The sequence below is a fragment of the Takifugu rubripes genome, chromosome 19 (assembly GCF_901000725.2).
Source record: "Takifugu rubripes chromosome 19, fTakRub1.2, whole genome shotgun sequence".
Taxonomy (NCBI): Eukaryota; Metazoa; Chordata; class Actinopteri; order Tetraodontiformes; family Tetraodontidae; genus Takifugu; species Takifugu rubripes.
The window spans coordinates 10,480,920-10,498,941 of NC_042303.1; the positions used below are offsets into that span (position 1 = coordinate 10,480,920).

The following is an 18,022-nucleotide window of genomic DNA, read 5'->3' on the forward strand; positions in this document are numbered from 1 at the left end:
CATGCTCGTCTGTTTTGTTGAGGTGATCGGAGAACGCTTCCAATTCTTGTGTTTGAATTTTGACCCAGGTGTCATCCACATACCTGAACCAGTGGCTTGGCGCAGTTCCTGTGAAGGATGTCAGGGCCTGGGATTCCACCTTCTCCATGTATAGATTGGCAACTATGGGGGATACTGGTGAGCCCATGGCACAGCCATGTTTCACAGCCATGGTAGTCTTTCACATTTTCCAAGAGTTTCATCTCGGAAGTCTCTATCAGCTCTGTTCTCACTAAAATTTCAAATTGCACAATTATTACAAGAATGCATGTATAGACAGCACCTCCATAGATGTGACAGTAAATGTACGAATGCAGTGAATTGCAAATCTAATGAACCCACATTCTATTCATGAAGGGACATAGAAAACATCAAGCATGTAAGCGAAGATAATGTAGTATTCTAAGAAAAAACAGGTAATTTTGAAGGCAGTAAATGCTCTAGCAAACCAGGTTTTCAGTTTTCTGCCATTTTCTAAGCTTGTGTCTGTTTCCTTTTACTGGCTTTGTCATTAACCACCTATTCTGGGAGTCTGACAACTGTGTTGTTACAAAGTCTAAAATGTAGTGTACTATTCAGCTATGAAAGTAAATCAACTTCTCCATGCAGTTAACCTTTATTTCCCATTGTTGCCACACTGATTTAATTTCCCTATTTTTAAGACTAATGTGTTGACTCAGCACATAACACAATTGTGCAGTTCTTCATTACATACTTTTGCTTATCACTTTTTATCACAGGATAAAATAGTTCTTAATCTGTAAATTGTGATTTTATACAGGCATTATTAAAAAAAAACTGGGTGAAGGCATCAATTATCACACATGAGTTTCAAAGATTTCTTTTAATTGTGTAGAAACTATTTATTACTTACAGGCTGGGAGAAAAACAACATTATTTCTGTAGCTGGATTCTTTATAGAAAAACAGATTTACATTTGATACGTTCATTTACAGTAAATATAACGTAGTGATACATCTGTGAGTAAAACAAGTGCACATCCTTCATCTTAAATAACACTTGAATTAAAATGATATAGAACAGAAACGCTCCTTAAGCTAGACACGGAGAATGCTAGAGTTAAAAAAATACTGTTATGGTGAAGCTTCAGTTACATATTATCTTTGAAAAAAAGGACAGATTTTGGGAAACAGTACAGTCCAGCTTAGTTTCCTGACTGGGTTACGGGATTTTTCCATCCAGTCTCACCCAAAATTAAAGTAACAGAAGCATCTAACACGGGCAGAAAGTGGCAAAAAGCAATCATTTTCCAGTTAAACTGGACATTGAGAACGGAAGACCAGTTTTGAACAAAATCTATATAAATATTTTGTTTTCAGATTTGAGGAAATGTAAAAAAGACTGTAACACAAAAAGATATTCCACATAGCTGCCCGAGCTGGTTGTTCTGTATGTTTTTCTATGAAGATGCATACAAAACGAAGTTTATAGACCTGCCGCTTCTGCGCCTCAAAGTGCTGAGACGTCACCTTTGGGTGTCACCGATAACATTGTCAAGTGAGAGGAGGAAGCACTCGTTACCAGAGTGTCTCACCAATGCGGATACGGCGAGGAGCGTCCTTGCTGAGAGGGCGCGGGTCTCAGATGAGGGAGATCCGTAGGGGAATGGTGGGAGAGTCGGTGCCGTGCACAGGCGAGCGGTGGCAAACCAGATGCTCCACCATAGTGTGTTTGGACATGTGCTTCATGAGGTACGTCTCCTGGAGAAAAACAAGCACAAGGGCATAAACTGCTGCCGCCACAAATGACTTGAGATGCTCAGGTCCCGAGGGCAGCGGGTGGTGGGGGTGGTGAGGGGCGGGGCACTCACTGAGGTGTAAGCCCGGCCGCACATGCTGCAGCAGTAGGCCTTGGCGTTTTTGATGGCGTGCGCAGGCAGGTGGGTCTGCAGCGAGGCGGAGTCTGAGTAGGCACGGAAACAGTTGGAGCATTTGAAAGGCTTGTCTTTGTTGTGCTGCCTCTGGTGAGACTTTTTAGACGTGGGGGGGGGGGGGGGGGGGGGGGGGGGGGGGCAAACAGACAGACAGAAAATCAAACCAGTGATGTCACAGCAAGGTTAAGGATTTATTCCAGACCGTGAGGGCTGTTAATGATCACCTGCAGGTTGGAGAGCTGTGTGAAGGCCTTTTCACAGCCTGGATGGACACACCTGTAGGGACGGTCACCTGTGTGGATCCTTAAACACGACATAAACACACAAACATGTCGGACGAGCAGAGTCACGAATTAGAGTTGAATTTGAGCGATCAGATCAGCATGGACAGGAAATTAGAATTAGGGCTTCACAACTTGGAGAAAATGTGCAGCACTCTGGAGTCTTTCCCAACAGTCACTGGTTCAGCGTAAAAAAGACGTCCTGGACAGGTCACCGGTACTTCAAAGGACACACACACGCACACACACACCTTGTCACATCTACCTTCACGTGTTTTGGACTGGGAGGAAACTGGAAAATCAGGATTCTGTGCAAACATCTCCCCAGCTGCCATTCAAATCCAGCACACTGTGCACACTCCTTTTATTTGACCTTCCGCACAAACCACCCTAATATCCTTCTGTGCCACACAAACATCCTTTACTTCCAGCACTGTTGGAAAAAGAAGACAAATGTCTGACTGTCTCTTTTGAGCCTGAAAGGCTCACACAGATCCAGCACTCTGTGTGCACGGCCACGAGTTTCTGATAAATTTGATTGCATCAGCAGTTGTGTGTTAATGAGTCGGGCTGACATTACTAATCCTAAAAACAGGTGCTGACCTTATGGCTTGAGTGATGCTGCTTCGTCCGAAATTGAAGTTTTCCAGAGAAAATTTAGGAGCAAGGGTTGGCCTTGTTTCTCCAGAATGTGCTGTTTTCAGCCTGTCAGGGTCAAGTTTCTTCTGACTAGTGTGTAAAGTGTACGTGGTGTCGCCTCTGTGCTGTTTTCTGTGTTTCCAACAGACTCGCTGGCTCTCTTCAAATGAAATAAATATATATATCACGACAATTTCTCCCCGTAAATGACCATCCAGCTAAAAATGTGTACTCTCTAGACATGCGTGACGGTCATGGTGGCGGCTGAAGGTAACGCATCCGTACTGACATGAACATTGGAACCTCAGACCTGGTGTGCTGCTGCAGGTGAGACAGCTGCCGGAAACACCTCTCGCAGTAGGAGCAGCGGTACGGTTTGATGCCCAGGTGTATCCTCAGGTGCTGCGCCAGGTAGGACGCGTTCACGAAGGTCTTGGTGCAGTGAGGACACTTGTGGGCCTTCGCCTCTGTGTGCGTTTTAGAATGAATCTGCATGTCTGACTTGGAGAAGAATGTCAGCGGACAGATTTTACACCTGTGACCAGACAATAAGAGACGAGATGGTGCTGAATTAGTGCATGTTGCTCAAGTACAGTGTTAACTGATTAGCTTGATTAGCTGTTATGAGTCAGAGGGTTAAACATTCGTGACCATTCTTTAGTTACTTTGTTTGTACTCAACTCTGTCCTGCACATTTGTATCTGTGCACAAAAACTGCATTGAATGCTTTGATCTGTGCATAATTATTCAGCTGTGTGAGTCTTCTTGCCTGTACGTTTTCCCCTCTTTGGCAATGATGGAGGTGCAGGTCTGGTCGTGGCCCGAGGCCAGGATGGGGTAGGGCATGACCAAAAGCGAAGACCCATTCTCTGCTTTGATCCTCTTCCGACCACGCTCCGCCTTCGAAGGAGGGCCGAGGAGTCCCACCAGGCCCCCGTTGGCTTTTCCAGGAAAGGAAGCTTGGCTGCAGGCTAGGCCTGACAGGAGGTGCGGTGTGGGGGCTCTGCTGAGACGGCAGTGGCTGCTGGAGGCGGGCGTGGTGGGGGACACAATCTCTGGGCTGCTCAGATTTCCAGTTTTGGATGCCAGCGCCACACCTTTTCAACACCAACATTCTTTGTCATTGAACAAACAGATTCCCGAAATGAGCCTTAACTTTTCATAATCACTGTAATAAAGACACTCAGCCTTGCAGTTTATAACCGCAAAATCAAAGCAATAAACTAACAAAGTAATAAACTAAAACGTCATCAGGAGTGATGCACAAAGGCCACACCTGGTGCTTTCTTTGCATTTTACAACCTGGAAGACATGAGGTCTCAAAAACAGCTGTGCAAACTGTCATGACCTGAGACATGGTTGGTCCTGGGTGGGTGATCTATTAACTGACGCAGATGCCAGTCCTCCCAAAGTCCCCGGGCTTTTATGGCTGACTTATCATCCAGATTCAGGTTGACGTCCCCCAGAATACGACCTGTTGCAAGAGATAAAATGATAAAGAGATGGAACCAAAGCAAGTTTTTTCTTTTTTGTAAGGAAGTAGTTTACAGAACTAGAGGTGTAGGTGGCTGAAAACTCTGAGGATGCTGACTGCGAGTGGTGCGGGAGATTGTCGTGGCCCTACCTGTGACGGAGCTAGAGGCGGGACGAGCGTGCAGGGCCACATCAGGATGAGAGGGGATGTGTCCATGGAGAACCGGAATCTGCTGGCTTTTGGCAAGCCCGTGCTGGATGGCATCCGTCTGGCTGGGAGGAGCCACCCCGGGTTGTTGGGAAAGGGCTGGGCCAGTGGGCAGATGAGGCGGTCTGATCTTCTCTGCCATCAGCTGCTCCTTGATTTTATTGATCAAGACTAGATTATCCAGCTGACAGCCGGAACAGGAGAACAGCCATCAGTTTGGTCACAATGTCGGAGGATGGCTCCCCCTAGAGGCCGATGCTTGAAACTACCCAAAATACTTTGTCTCAGATTCTTTTTAAAGATTATTCTTAGAGTTTAAGAACGACTTAGTCACGAATCTGTCATTTTGATGACAGTTTCATGAGCAAAATAATTCCCATAAATAACACAATCTGTTAGCAGGACTAGCAGAGTCACTCACCTGACCAGGCACAGCAGGAGGTGGAGGCCAGAAATAGGGGTTGTTAAAGCGAGACTCAGCCATCCTGGAATAAAAACAAAGTGAGCGCTGCTTCTCCAGCTGTCCTTCAGCAGAATGTAGCTGTGATGCGTAGATATTGGTGGATGCGGTGGCTCATTTATGTTTCTGTCAGTTGTGCGCCAAGTAAAATCACCGCCGCTGATGTGAAGCCCGATTGTTCGCGTTGAGGGAGAGAGTCCTCGGTGGTAAATATTATGTCAGCAGGTCCTGGGCAGCAGCTGTTTCACACTGCAACGTAAGAATAATGGGCCTGGTCCCATGATGTTGTGTTTTCACACCAGTTATCCTCCTCACCCAAAAGCATTTCATCCAAGACTTTTGGAGGGACCTGAGAGGAGGTTTCTGCCATGGTGAGTGCAGCCACATGTTGATTTTTTTGGCCCTTTTGGCAGCATGCAGCCTAAAAGATAGGCTTTTTCGTGATTACATCTGGTTAGAGAATGCTGCCCAAAGCAGTTATCAGACAAAACACCAGTGTTTGTCTATGTTGTCAGATCTTCTGTTCTCGTCGACAAGTGGGGCCCCCGGCTGCTTTGTCTCTGCAGACTCTTCTCAGAACAGAGAAGACCTGAGTCATGTCTACAAGGGAAGATTAACTGAATGTGGGATATCTGAAATGAAGACGCCACACACTCGTTTGTAAGTAACAACCAGTTATTATTGCCTTTTCTTTGTCAACAGGGTAGAAATGTTGGACTCCTAAAAGTGGCGATTACCCACAATTCCTGATCGTGGTATGGGCTCTGTTTTTTTAATGAGGGGGAGAGAGACTCCTACTGTTCAGATTTGGAGTCTTTCTTAAGCTTTTCACAGCTTGACCCTCTCTGAGGTTCCATTTTAAAACATTTTTGTGGCGTACTTTGGCACATCCCACCATTCCTTCATCTGTTTAGTTTAGCAGAGGAATAACATGGGCGAGAGCTGAAAGCCAAGGAAAATAAAGATGATGCATGCTACCCCCCACAACATGTTCTCCCAGTGATGCCAGGGTGGCCGGGGTCTTCAATGTCCCGACTGCTGCCAACCGCTTATTGAAACGATGCCATTTGTAGAGAAAACATTCACATGTAGCCAGTTACTGTGTTGTGCATGAACAACTGATAATGGAGGGGCCAGGGGCTTAAAACATGGCCGGTGTGGAGAAAAGAGCAGATGAGCATCAGCATCTTCAGCTGCTTCTGTATATTAAAATAACAGCTTTGACTGTTTTGGACTAAAACTACAATAATAAACAGACACGTCATCTTTGACCACTCAAAGCTCTTTACTTTAAAGTGCTAGTTGACCAGCAACTTCAGGAATAATATGCATGTAATAGTAACGCACATTTATACACTAAAGACGCAGGTTTGAAGTCTATTCTAGGGTTCGTGGTCGAGGATTGCTGTGAGGGATCGAACCCTCAACCTTCGGTTCACCATAGCGACCGCTGTACTACTGCTATCAATAATCAGCAGGTTCCACGATGGGGCAACTCAAAAAATTGATAAATCAGGGTGGAATTAAATAATCAATGTATTTAGTACAACTTTTGAACTTGCGTGTAACCTTTGAGCTTCATGTTTGTGGGGTTATTTTACAGATATACACAGTATAAAATCACTGGTGAAGCTTTAATTCCGCTGATGATCAGAGTCAAGGCCAAGGACTAAAATAATAATTTACAGTAATATGCGTCTTGACTCTACCTGCACAGTTTGGCAATATGTGTGTTGTTTTTTTTAAAAGTCGGCGATAGATTAAAAATGAGCTGCAGACAAATTGATCCAGTTCGTAAAGAAAACTTCTCATTTTGTCCGTCTGTCCAAGCTCCCGAGTCGCTTCAAATCACCCAAACAGAGCTTTTAAAAAAACTGATAACGAGGCCGATGAGCGTTTCAATGAGATATCTTCGTCCAGAAAGGCTCCTCCGCACCTCCTCGGCCTCCTCCGCTGCCTCTCCCACATTCTCAGACAGTTTATTAAAAAAAAAAAAAAAAATCAGACAAAAGGAAAACAAAAATGGCAGCCCGGTCTTATTTTTATAAGCACTGGACGCCATATTCTGCAGACCCGAATTTTGTGAAGAGACGCTTCCCCAGATGTGATTCAGCGCAGCGGCGACGCGTCAGGCGGTGGCGTTATTTGCATTAGGAGTAAGAAGGATTGTTTACTTTGATTTGCAGGTTTGAATAGCCCGGCTTGAGGAGGAGGGGAGGAAAACGCTTCCCGACACTTCCTACAGTGATCATCGCGCATTTGCTGGAACGCGTTGCGGCTCCTGAGCCATAAATCCAAACGTCGACGTTCACCGGCGCGTAACGAACGCTCCGACTTGAACGACAGAACCGAAGACATCGGCTGTCACGAAATGATTTTTTTTTTTTTTTTATAGAATAAACTTTTGCACCACTTGAATAGTGACGGTCGCGAAGCGCAACACGACAGCTACGTGAGAGGGGGGGAAACAGATTTAGCATCGGGCGAACGTACCTGAGGCTGCCGGAGGAGAGATGTTTGATTCGGGATTATACTCCTCTTTCTGCTCGCTCCCTGCCGCGCTACAAACCTTCCGGGTCGCCTGCTGTTCACTTCTGGGTGCTGCAGGCAGGGGATTGTAGGAACAGTGAAACGAGTTTTAGCCCATTTTCCCCCCTGTTTTTCTGTAATTGATTTCCAGCCACATGTTGGGCGCGCCTGTGCGCGGCAGCGCCGGGCTTCACATGCGCGGAGTTCATATCACACACGACCCTCCTACGCGGGGAGTGTGGCACTACGACTTTATTCATCATTAATAACAGTCTTCATAGCGCGTCTCCTAATTCGCTCCCGCGGGGTGTCAGATTCGCAGCTCTCTACAAAAGACGCGTGCGTTGCGGCTCTCACGCCCGTCATGTACACTGAAACACACGAGCGTGTAATCCTCTCAGCAGCGGCATGACAGCCTGCTAATATGCGCCGTGCTTAGCTCAGCAGGAGGTGGCAGTGCTGCAACAGCCGCAGAGCTGGACGCGCAAAACGCGCAGCCGCACAGCGCAGCTGGTGAACAAACACGCTTCTACGTGCACGAGGCCGATGAGGATGTGGAGGCCGCTCAGGGTGCTGCCACAGATGTCCTAAAGTGAAATGTCAAATTATAACAAACCCGTAATGAATCCAGTCATGTGTCCATCACATGACATCACCAAAATCAGAATCAGGGAATCAGAATCAGGGTACTTTATTGATCCCTTTAGGGGGTGTCCATTAGGGAAATTAGCATCTCCCCAAAGAAACGTACAGCACTGTTTAAAAAATTTAAAAAATAATAAAAATTAAAATAGAATAAAATAAGAAATACAATAGAATAAATTAAAAATAGAATATAATATAAAACTATAGAAATGTAAATAAATGAACTGAATGAACTTAATGAATGGATGTCCCAGTATTATGTTATTGCAGTGTTGTTCCAGTTCTCCTGTTGGCCCTCCTCCCCCCCTGGGAGGAGTTGAACAGTCTGATGGCTCGGGGGATGAATGACTTCCCCAGTCTGTTTGTCCTGTACTTGGGGAGGCGCAGCCTCTGGCTGATCAGGCTTCTCTGGCTGTGAATGACAGTGTGCAGAGGGTGGCGGTCATTGTCCAAAACATGTGCAGTAAAAACATACTGAACACGCCACATGAAGGAAGCCTGCAGACCTGTTCACCGTTGTGCCGGTGAACCAACCTGCTTCTTAGATCAATAGACTGTTGGATCGCGATACCTCCTGTATGTAGCTGCCGATCCGCGTGTTCGTTGAATGAAGACTTCGAGAAGTAAAGTACCAATTTCAAAATGTATTTAACAATAGAATCAATTCCAGATACAAATATTACAGAGCTCCGGGCCAGTTCATGAAGCATTTCATGAACTGTTTTCTCTACCAACAACAAACTGTACCTTGGTTTATAAGCTGCTGCCTTCTTTGCCTTCTCTGATCTGCCGCCTCATTACCTTTTCCCTCTAAAGAGTTCTCCTTGCTGTGACCTTTGCACTTTACAACTGCGACCTCCGCTGGCTCCATGAGTGCCTGTGTCAGTTGCCTCATCTCTACTTCATGTTTTATAGGTGAGCCTGATGCTGTGTTAAACCCTGCCATATTTATCCCTTCATGTGTGTGTGTGTTATGTGTGGTGCAGTTAAAATCTTGTCCATCCTGGTCTGTCTAAGTGAGGTCATGGTGAATGCTGCTGAGCTGACCAGTGATACCACGCTATGTGTTGTAAGTACCGTCAGAGCGTGACCCATCACTAAATGTGCTGTTTCTTGTAAAAAATTGCTACCCCTGCCACATGCCTTACACATGGTGGCTGCCTGTTTTCAATGGGGTCCAGTATTATACTTGCATCCATTTATACTTTCCTGTCACCCCCTTTTTTCTGAAAGAGAACACCATTTGCTGTATGTTCTCCTTCAGAAACATCCAAAAAGAAAGTATCATTATAATCTGGAACTGCCAAATGTGCAGCTGTGCTGAATGCCTGTTTAAGTACAATGAATGCTTTCTCTCCCTCAGTTGTCCATGTTAACCGGGCCGTCAAATCACGCATTCCCTGTTCATTCACCATTGTACGTAGGGGCGTAGACTTTTCTGAAAATGCAGGAATAAAATGTCTATTATAGCTTGCGAGACCCAGAAATGACAACATTTCCTTTACGGTCTCTTATACCAATCATTCTGTTCAGCAGTAAGGTCAACCTGTGCAGCTACACCTTCAGGCCCAACACACAAACACGGTGATGTAATCAACCAGAAACTTCCCTGTAACTTTTCTCTAAACGCATCCTGATAGACCTCATTCTCCCACGGTACTCAATACGGGTTTATCGGAGCAAAATCTTGTTGCGGACCTAACTGATCCGGCTGCACCTGCCGAGAAAACTGCTGAACCATCTGTTTCTCTTCCTTTCGTTTATCATTAAGCTTTTTCCGTGCCTCATCTAACTGCATTTTTAGGAGCTGTTCCTGCGCTGTCACCACCTCCTCTTTCTTTCCCTGTTGTTTAGCTTTAGATGTGTTGATGTGGTGTGAAAGATGTCTCTCCCAGACATCCGCTGTGCTGCCTGGAAGGTCAGGATTTCCTTCCATGGCTTCTTTCACTAATTGTGGAAGTCCTAAAATTATTGCCTGATGGAACAAAGTGGTGTGTAAATTATCTGAGCCAGGATGGCACCCTGTGGCACACATCCATTCCTCTTTACACCTCGTAAGGAACCCATGTGCCGACTCACTTTCCTCCCACTTAAATCTTAGATTCTGCATTGCTCCTGGAGATATTGGAAATACCTGTCTCATAGCTGTACCAACCCTGGTTGCACAAGGTCCAAAACGTGCAGCATTAGGTCTATCTTTAATGCCTGCTGCTACTTAACTTTATCCAAATCCCAGAGAGAGACTTGTCTCCCTAGAATTCCTCTAAAGTCTCCTATCGCCAGCTGCCTGCTCTGTGTTAAGCTAAAAAGGGTAGACATCCACTTGCCGCCTCCCTCTGCGGGTGGGGGCATCTTATCCACTAAACAATTGATGTCTGTAATTGCAAATGGAACATATACTGGTTCCTGTCCTCCTCTTTTCTGTATCAGAGGGGCCTGGAACTGTGGCATTCCTGAAACGGGCCCCTTACTCCGCGTGTGTATTCGTATTTGACCCGCCTCCTCATTGTTTATGGCCCCTGTCAACGGTTCACCTCTATACTCACACTCACTCTCTTCCCATGATTCTAATTCACAATTTCCCGTACTTGAACCCTGATCCTTTTCATATAATTCTGTCTGAGGATGAACATGCTCCGGAAGCTCCAATTCTCCAATAAATGTAGCCGGAATTTTGTATGTATCTGTCTTATTCTCACTCTCCTCTTTATCACTGCCATAAATCAATCTTGCCTTCTCCTCCCTGCGGTCAGCCCTGGCAAATCCTCCTGAGGGATCAACTCTTTTTACTTGTTTTATTTGATTGCTAGGTGTTTTAAAAATATCTAAAGTAGATTTTTGACTATCCTGTTTTTTAAATATAGTTTGTTGGGAGATTTTAGGGCGAACCACCTGAGCTTCCTCTCAGATTCATTTTTTCCTAACTTATCTCCATCCTCTTCCTGTCCCCGTTTCATCCTGCTGACCTGTCTCCGAAGGTCCCACACTGTTTCACGCAACTCCTGCAGCTCTTCATCTCTGTCCACATCTAACTGACCACTATTAATAGTCAAAACTGGCAATTGATATGGGGGTGGGGAAGAGGTAGTAGGTAATGATGGGTAAAGAGTGGTGTTAAGTGTCAATGTCTGATTTAAATCTTCTAATGGAGGCTTCTCAACATTAGGCACTCGTGTAACCCCCCTAGATCTGCAATAGTGCACCGCTGCACATGCCACAGCCACAACATGTATCCTTCGACGCCTCTCTTCTAACTCCTTACCCTGTTTTTGCCATGATTTCCCTGCTATAAACCCTAATTTTGGATTATCAAGATGATCCTGTAATATAGTATGAATTTCTGACTCCCACTTACACAATGCTTCAGCTAAGTTAACCTTCACCTCTGGAGAGGGAAGTATCTTTTGCTTCTGCGCTTCCTTCCACAACTTTTTTATTGCATCCACTTCTCTCTCCCTGTCCTCTTCTTTCATGCCACTCACCACCTGATCAAGAGTCCACTTCCACTGTTCTTCCACAGACCGAGGATAGGGAGAACATTCTCCCTGATCCCTACACGCTTTGCCACATTCCAGTTCCATCTTTAACTATGCTCCCAAGTGAGATTGAATGTGAATGACTCCAACGGTCAACTCAATGCCTCAGTGAAACAAGCTTCTAGATCAAACGTCTTTGATCCGGTTCCACTCTGGGGGTTAATTCCCAAGGACAAAGAGCCTTTTAATTCACGTTCACTCTGTCACTTTTCCAACCCACACAAAAACACAAATCTCGGGCGTCGGGAGTGTCCGTCCCGTCAACTACGCTCCGAGTCCCAACCCAAATCTTTTTGATATACAGTGCACTGCATACAGCAATACAGCACTGTACTAGTTACGGTTTACTCTAACCGTCTATTCCCTGTTTTTCAACAGTACTTCCCTGTTTTTTCAAACAGTACTTCCCTGCTTTTTCAAACAGTACTTCCGGACTCTAACCGTAATTCCTGCAGTCAATATTTTTATATTTGTATCTGGAATTTATAACTAGGACACTTCAATTGACAGTGATGACAAATTTTTGGAAATTGCCAATATGCAGAGCTTGATTAAACAGGTGTCTGCTTACCTTTTATTAGGGATCCCTTTGTCGTCTGTTGTCCTCCGAAGTGACCGTTGTTGAATTCTTTGCCTCAGATGACTTCTCTCTTCATCACGTCGGGGTCACCAAATTGTTGGATCGCGATACCTCCTGTATGTAGCTGCCGATCCGCGTGTTCGTTGAATGAAGACTTCGAGAAGTAAAGTACCAATTTCAAAATGTATTTAACAATAGAATCAATTCCAGATACAAATATTACAGAGCTCCGGGCCAGTTCATAACCCTAGCAACAACAGAGTCAATTGTCAGGGCATGAAGTCTGACAACCTAACTATCCCTTGGCCCAGTCCTTTATAGTCACACACATGCAAATTCACAATGTCCATGCAATCCAATCCAGTTCCTCTGCTGGGATGACCTCGTCCTCTTCTTCCAGCCTCCTTTGGTGTTGGTAGAGTTCTTCTTTTCCATTGCTTTCCCAGGTGGCCAGATCCCATTCTTCATGCAAATGTGATCATCATCAACCCCCCTGATATCCCATTTACAATGAGTGTTTGGCACCCCCTGCCTGACTGGCTCCTGAGATAACAGTAGAACAAACAACAATCCTGCAAATGTCTCTGTTCTTTATTTCATTTGCTAATGAGTCTACCTTGCCTAACTTCTAAGAGAAGACAGAAACATATGGTGAAACACATAACAAGATAAAGACAATTCTCAACAAGACTAACTAAACTTTCTCAAGTTTGTTGGACCAGCCCAACCAGCAGGACACATTTTATGACCGCGCTGGTGCCTGATCACACCCCAAAGTGTGAGACAGACATGCAAATTCCCTCACATGCAGTAACCGTGGCGACCCTTTGGTTTGACCTCACGTCTTTATGGTTTCTAGTGAGTGTGTCTTTCTGAATCATGTCTCAGCAGCTGGATTTGGCAGAGCTGGACTCATATTGAGGTGCAGTAATATGTTCAAAATACAATCACAGTGTCAATGCAGTGCTGGGTTTTACTAGGATCCCAAATTAAATGACAAACTATTGTCCCCTTAAAATAAAAATTCAACTCAAGCGCCACTTCACGGCTACGCTCACGGATGATGCCGGCGCCCATCGAGGAGCGTCTCTCCATCATCACAACAGGAAGTAAATCTCCTCCAGCTAGACGGGCAGTGTGGTTACGCGCCTCTCAGGCTCATTTCCTTTGGTTAAATCAGCTGACTAGTCCTACTTTAACGAGTTCTGTGTGAAAGCGGAGCTTTATTGGACGGCAGTGACATAATATGACAGGCGCTCACACGCTACGACTCCTCGTTGTCAGTTGTCAGACGGGTTTTCCTGCCTGAACAAACAGGACCCACGGCTGCTCTCATCACCTCCTCCCAGGCCAGGTGCTGCAGCTCAGGGGGATAATGGGAGGGTGGTGGTGGAGGAGGAGGAAGGGGGGGGGGGGGAGGGGCACGGTCATTATCCTGTTGAGGGTGGAGCTGAGGGGGAGGTGAAGGGAGCCGCCTGACATGTTCGGAGCTCAGTCTGAAGGCTCCTGTCGACTCCAGGTAAGACCTCGCCGCTGTGTTTGATCGGCATTTGCATTGTTTCTCGTTTGGAGCTGATTTGAATTTTCACAGGGTGTTGCCGCGGTGATAACGACAGACGGTCAGATGTCGAGGAGTTTCGCCATTTGTGTTGACCACGGAGCAAAGGTGAACCGGTTCCCCTCGCGGACGCCAGCTTCAACGTTGTCCCACAAAAGTAAACAACGCGAATATCGACCAGCAGAACCTTCAACCTCACAGCCACGTGCACGTGAGCCTATCAAAGTGCACGTTCTAACTGTTTTGGGGTTTTTCTTCAAGCGCCTGAAATTCCAAAGCTTCACCGCCTTGAAGAATAAAGAAAACCTGTGTGTACAAGTTTGGCTGAAGTCATGGAAGGCGTGTTGGAGGCAGCGACGGCGTGGTGCGCCTGTAAACTGGCCTCCAGTCTCCTCGTCCTGCCTTGGCTTCCCGCCTCCTGCAACGCCGTCAGCTTCTGCTGCTGCTGCCTGCTGGTCTTCAGCGACGTCGCCGTCACAGGTGAGTTTAGGAGCGCTCTCCCTCCCGGGACCTCATGGAGGACCGAGACGGAAGGACTGGGCCCTGAATGTTGCGCAAGAAGCCTTTAAGAAGGTCCTGAGTTTGCCTTCTTGAACTGTTCTGCAGGGTTTCTGGCTTTTCTCTGCTTCTCCAAGTCCTGGCCCACTGAGCTGCCTCTGCCGGGCGACATCCTCGCCTTCCGCTTCCTGCTCTTCCTCAGCCACGTGTACGGCGCAGCCGTGCTCCTGTCCTGCCCTCTGATCACCCTGGAGGCCCTGAGCCGGCTGCGGCGGCCTCGGGTCGCCCCGAGTCAAGCAGACGGAGGATGCGCTTGCGTTGGGCAGGCGGCCGAGGAGACGGAGGAAGGTGGCGCCCGCCCAGACGGAGAAAAGCGGCACTCTCATGGTGCCAGCTTCCTCTGCTGCCTGATAGTGTGGGTCGCCGTGCTCCTTCACGTCAGGTGGCGATGGATGCTGGAGGAAGTCCACGCCACCGCCTGTTTGCTCACGACCAACTCCCCCCTCACCTGTTTGCCCCGGCTCACCAGCTCCATGTCCAGCTGCGCCGGTCTCTATGTCGTCGTAACCTTCTTCCTCCTCCTCCTCCTCCTCCTGAAGCTGGACCTACGTACAGGCCACCAGGCCTCAGCAGAGCTGGCAGAAACACACATGCTGAACCAGAACCGCCTGCGGGGCCTGATTCCGGCGTGGGGGCTCCCTCGGACGTTGGCCTCGCCTTGTGTTGACCCGGAGAAAACAGTCAGCAGCTGCGTGGCTCCCAGGAGTCCTGCGATCAGCTCCCGCGAGCCTTTTCCCACAGGACAGAAACAGGAAAGGACAAAGAGCTCTAAACCTCTGACATTTGCGGCCGAGGCCCAGGAGGAGCGTGTGTGGTGTCGCCGGGCTTTTCCCTGCCTGGGGGTGGATGTAATTATGGGTTTAATGGGTGTGCTCTGCATCTTTGTGTTGCCTCTAATCCTCAGTATCAACATTGTCTTCATCCAGACTGTAGATCATCTGACGGAGCAGGCCGTCCGAGCTTTGGTTGCTGCTCCCGAGGCAGATAAAAGCAACCTGCCGACGTCTCACGAAGCGACAGGCAGCAGGTCGCAGCAGGGCAGCAGCTTCGCTCAGGCCGGGAGTAATGTGGACATTTGCTGAAAGGCGCTCAACAGGCAGGTCGAGGGGTGCTGGACGTGAGCGGAACGGGGCGCCGGGAGGCGTTTCTGGTTCAGGGCTATGATGTTTCTCTCAGCTGACTCAGGATTAAACTGCTGGGGGGGCGGAATGGAACGAGTCCACACTGGATCAGATACTGGCATAAAAGAATGTATTAGTGTTAAAATGCACAATGAAGATGATTGTCTTCTGTTTCTCAGAGAAAGCACGGGTCATATTGGTAATTATTTTTCTAAATCATTTTCTTGGCTGGTGTACAACATAATTCACCAGACCTTAAACAATGTCATAAATTATGTCAGTGTGCAATTTTTTATACTGCTAAATATCCATTTTCTATGCTTGAAATTTTGATTTTAGTCCTGCGTCACTGTGGAGGACGCCTATATGTTGTTATTATGTTTACTGCAAGAATAGGACAACACAAGTACACCTACAACAATACAGTTACATAAAGGACACATGTGTAACTGTAGGACCTTGAATTAAAAGGTTCACAGTTTACTTGGTAGATTATAATAATCTGCCAGGTAAAATAATAATAATTTTCTCAGTGATACCTGTAAATGCACAGAAAATCTACAACTATTGCTAGATTTGCTATCCACAAACACCCATCTCCTATTTGGAACTTGTGCGTTGGTTTTTACAAATAAAACGTTATTTTGAGAAGTTCATTCTGCAAAACCATGCTGGTTCACTCAAAGCAACGCGGTCATCGGAACAGGTTGCAATCATAGCAAAATGGTGATCATTTCCATCATAAATCAGTGGTTTTTGTTTGCTTGTTAGAGGGTTTTGCTTGCAAATCTGCCGGGTGGATCAGGTACTGCCTTCCTAGTGGTATGTAGCTAAGCTAGTGTGGCTACATATATTCTGTTGGTGCTGAATAGTATGTTGCTAAGCCAGTATCATTAGACCATTATGAAGGCTGAAATGCAACATCAAAACTTGGGACCCGCATTTTTCCGTCATTGTCTTGACCCACTTTTGGGGTTTCTGTCCCTTGTTATCCTCCCAGGCTGCACAAGTCTGTTACGTACCTTTCATGAAAGACATGTCCAACATCAGATGCACATTAAACTTTTTTTGGACCAGCTGTCTGCGACCCATCCAGAACCAGCCGACGACCAATTTCTGGGGTCACGACCCACCCGTTGAGAACCACCGTGATGCAACTGGTCCCTATTTGGTCAAGTAAAGCTCATCTCGATGTGTGTTTTTAAAATATTAAACTCAGTTCTTCTTTGTTGACTAATGTGAAGGTGGCTATCAGTAGACAATAAGAACATGTTAATAAAACCCAATCTAGGCCTACATTAAGATGAGCTGTTCCACAAAACATTTTTTTTTGCAGTGGTCCAGTAGAGATTTTGGGAGACCGGGAATGTTGAAATAGTTTCAAACTGTCTGCTTTCTGAGTCCCAAGCTGTTTTTTGTAAACCTGTTTTAGAAAAACCTTTTTTGTTACGAAAGGCTATACTTACAGATTCATTTATTTGTAAACTAAATACATTTCTAGATGGTAAAACACGTTTGCAAATCTAGGAGTATTTGTGGGTCACCGTCTGTGCATTTACCGGTAGTCATGAGATAAATTCAACCCCATATCATACTGGTGCAGTTTCACAGGTCAACGCCAGAGGGCGCCACAGCGCACCACTCCAACCGCGAATTTCATTTAAGTTGTTTAGTCATATATATATATATACATTTTTTCCATATTCCATACATGGTCTTACTTTGGTGAATACTTTGCTAATAAGATTCTCTTAACTTTTTTGCTTTCCCACTGAATTAATTCCATTGATTCTTGTGTTTATAGGGCATTATACCATGAACACCAAAATAACCTAGATAGTTTTTTAGTTATCTACTGTTACCAAAGCCGTTTTCTTTCAAGATTTACCCAGGAAAATCAATTGAATGTGGTCATGTCGGCTAACAGATGTGTATTCAGGCCACCAGCCGCGTTCTACAGGAGATAGCAAATCTTCATCATTTAACCAGAATTACTACCTGAAATCCCCGCCTCAGGAGAGCCACAGTAGACTGGAATCAGGTTTCTCAGAGGAGAGCTTAGTGACTTCATAATGGACACTTTTCCCTTGAGGAGAGAAGATTATAGATTCTCCTTGGATAAAAAAAGCCTCCACCACAGAAATGTATCCTGAATCAAAGCTGGGGATAGAAAGCCTCTTGTCCAGAGGGGATTCTAGAGCAAAAAAGAAATACAGCTTGTTCTGCAACAGCTGTGGGTGTGATCACAATGCGACCAAACTCCAGATACAGCGAAGACCCCAACTGTCTTCTGGGTTATTTACCAGCTCATTAAAATGTAAAGAGGATTTTCAGTGAATCCAGGAACACATGCTGGGCCTGTGCCGCTCCCAACCACAGGGAAGAGCAGTAAAGGCAGAGCATGCAGCCCCCCCGCTGCAGTTCTGCAGGTCTAAGACATTGTCACATGCGAAGCACCTGGCAGGAAGTTCTGAGCAGGAGCCGACAAGCACAGGCGGAAC

The 18,022-nt window shown here is 46.2% G+C and overlaps 2 protein-coding genes across 5 annotated transcripts; one reads left to right on the forward strand and one right to left on the reverse strand.

Annotated features, from left to right (window-relative positions):
• Positions 1–864: 864 nt before the first annotated feature.
• Positions 865–7,988, reverse strand: znf362a (zinc finger protein 362a). Of its 2 annotated transcripts, none has more exons than XM_011613989.2 (9): positions 7,488–7,988; positions 4,956–5,019; positions 4,478–4,685; positions 4,202–4,327; positions 3,623–3,950; positions 3,164–3,388; positions 2,158–2,236; positions 1,871–2,029; positions 865–1,760 (listed from the first exon to the last, which is right to left on the reverse strand). In XM_011613989.2, exons 2-9 carry the CDS (start codon positions 5,016–5,018, stop codon positions 1,641–1,643), a joined length of 1,308 nt encoding a protein of 435 aa, XP_011612291.1. In that variant the 5' UTR covers position 5,019; positions 7,488–7,988; the 3' UTR covers positions 865–1,640. The 2 variants fall into 2 exon arrangements, with proteins under 2 accessions (XP_011612291.1, XP_003973385.1); XM_003973336.3 differs by having other exon boundaries at positions 4,478–4,718; positions 7,488–7,973.
• Positions 5,551–16,177, forward strand: LOC105417841 (uncharacterized). Of its 3 annotated transcripts, XM_011613991.2 has the most exons (5): positions 13,716–13,803; positions 13,876–13,999; positions 14,104–14,322; positions 14,449–15,248; positions 15,327–16,177. In XM_011613991.2, exons 3-5 carry the CDS (start codon positions 14,175–14,177, stop codon positions 15,480–15,482), a joined length of 1,104 nt encoding a protein of 367 aa, XP_011612293.1. In that variant the 5' UTR covers positions 13,716–13,803; positions 13,876–13,999; positions 14,104–14,174; the 3' UTR covers positions 15,483–16,177. The 3 variants fall into 3 exon arrangements, with proteins under 3 accessions (XP_029682734.1, XP_011612293.1, XP_011612292.1); XM_029826874.1 differs by lacking the exon at positions 13,716–13,803 and adding an exon at positions 5,551–5,654 and having other exon boundaries at positions 14,449–16,177; XM_011613990.2 differs by having other exon boundaries at positions 14,449–16,177.
• The last annotated feature ends 1,845 nt before the right edge of the window (positions 16,178–18,022 follow it).

Coding starts and splice junctions, on each gene's coding strand:
- LOC105417841 (XM_029826874.1), top strand. CDS start 14,175: ATGGAAGGCGTGTTGGAGGCAGCGACGGCGTGGTGCGCCTGTAAACTG. Junction 14,323..14,448: donor CAGCGACGTCGCCGTCACAG/GTGAGTTTAGGA, acceptor ACTGTTCTGCAG/GGTTTCTGGCTTTTCTCTGC.
- znf362a (XM_003973336.3), bottom strand. CDS start 5,018: ATGGCTGAGTCTCGCTTTAACAACCCCTATTTCTGGCCTCCACCTCCT. Junction 4,719..4,955: donor CTCCTGCTGTGCCTGGTCAG/GTGAGTGACTCT, acceptor TCCGGCTGTCAG/CTGGATAATCTAGTCTTGAT. Junction 3,389..3,622: donor AAAGAGGGGAAAACGTACAG/GCAAGAAGACTC, acceptor GTCTGGTCACAG/GTGTAAAATCTGTCCGCTGA.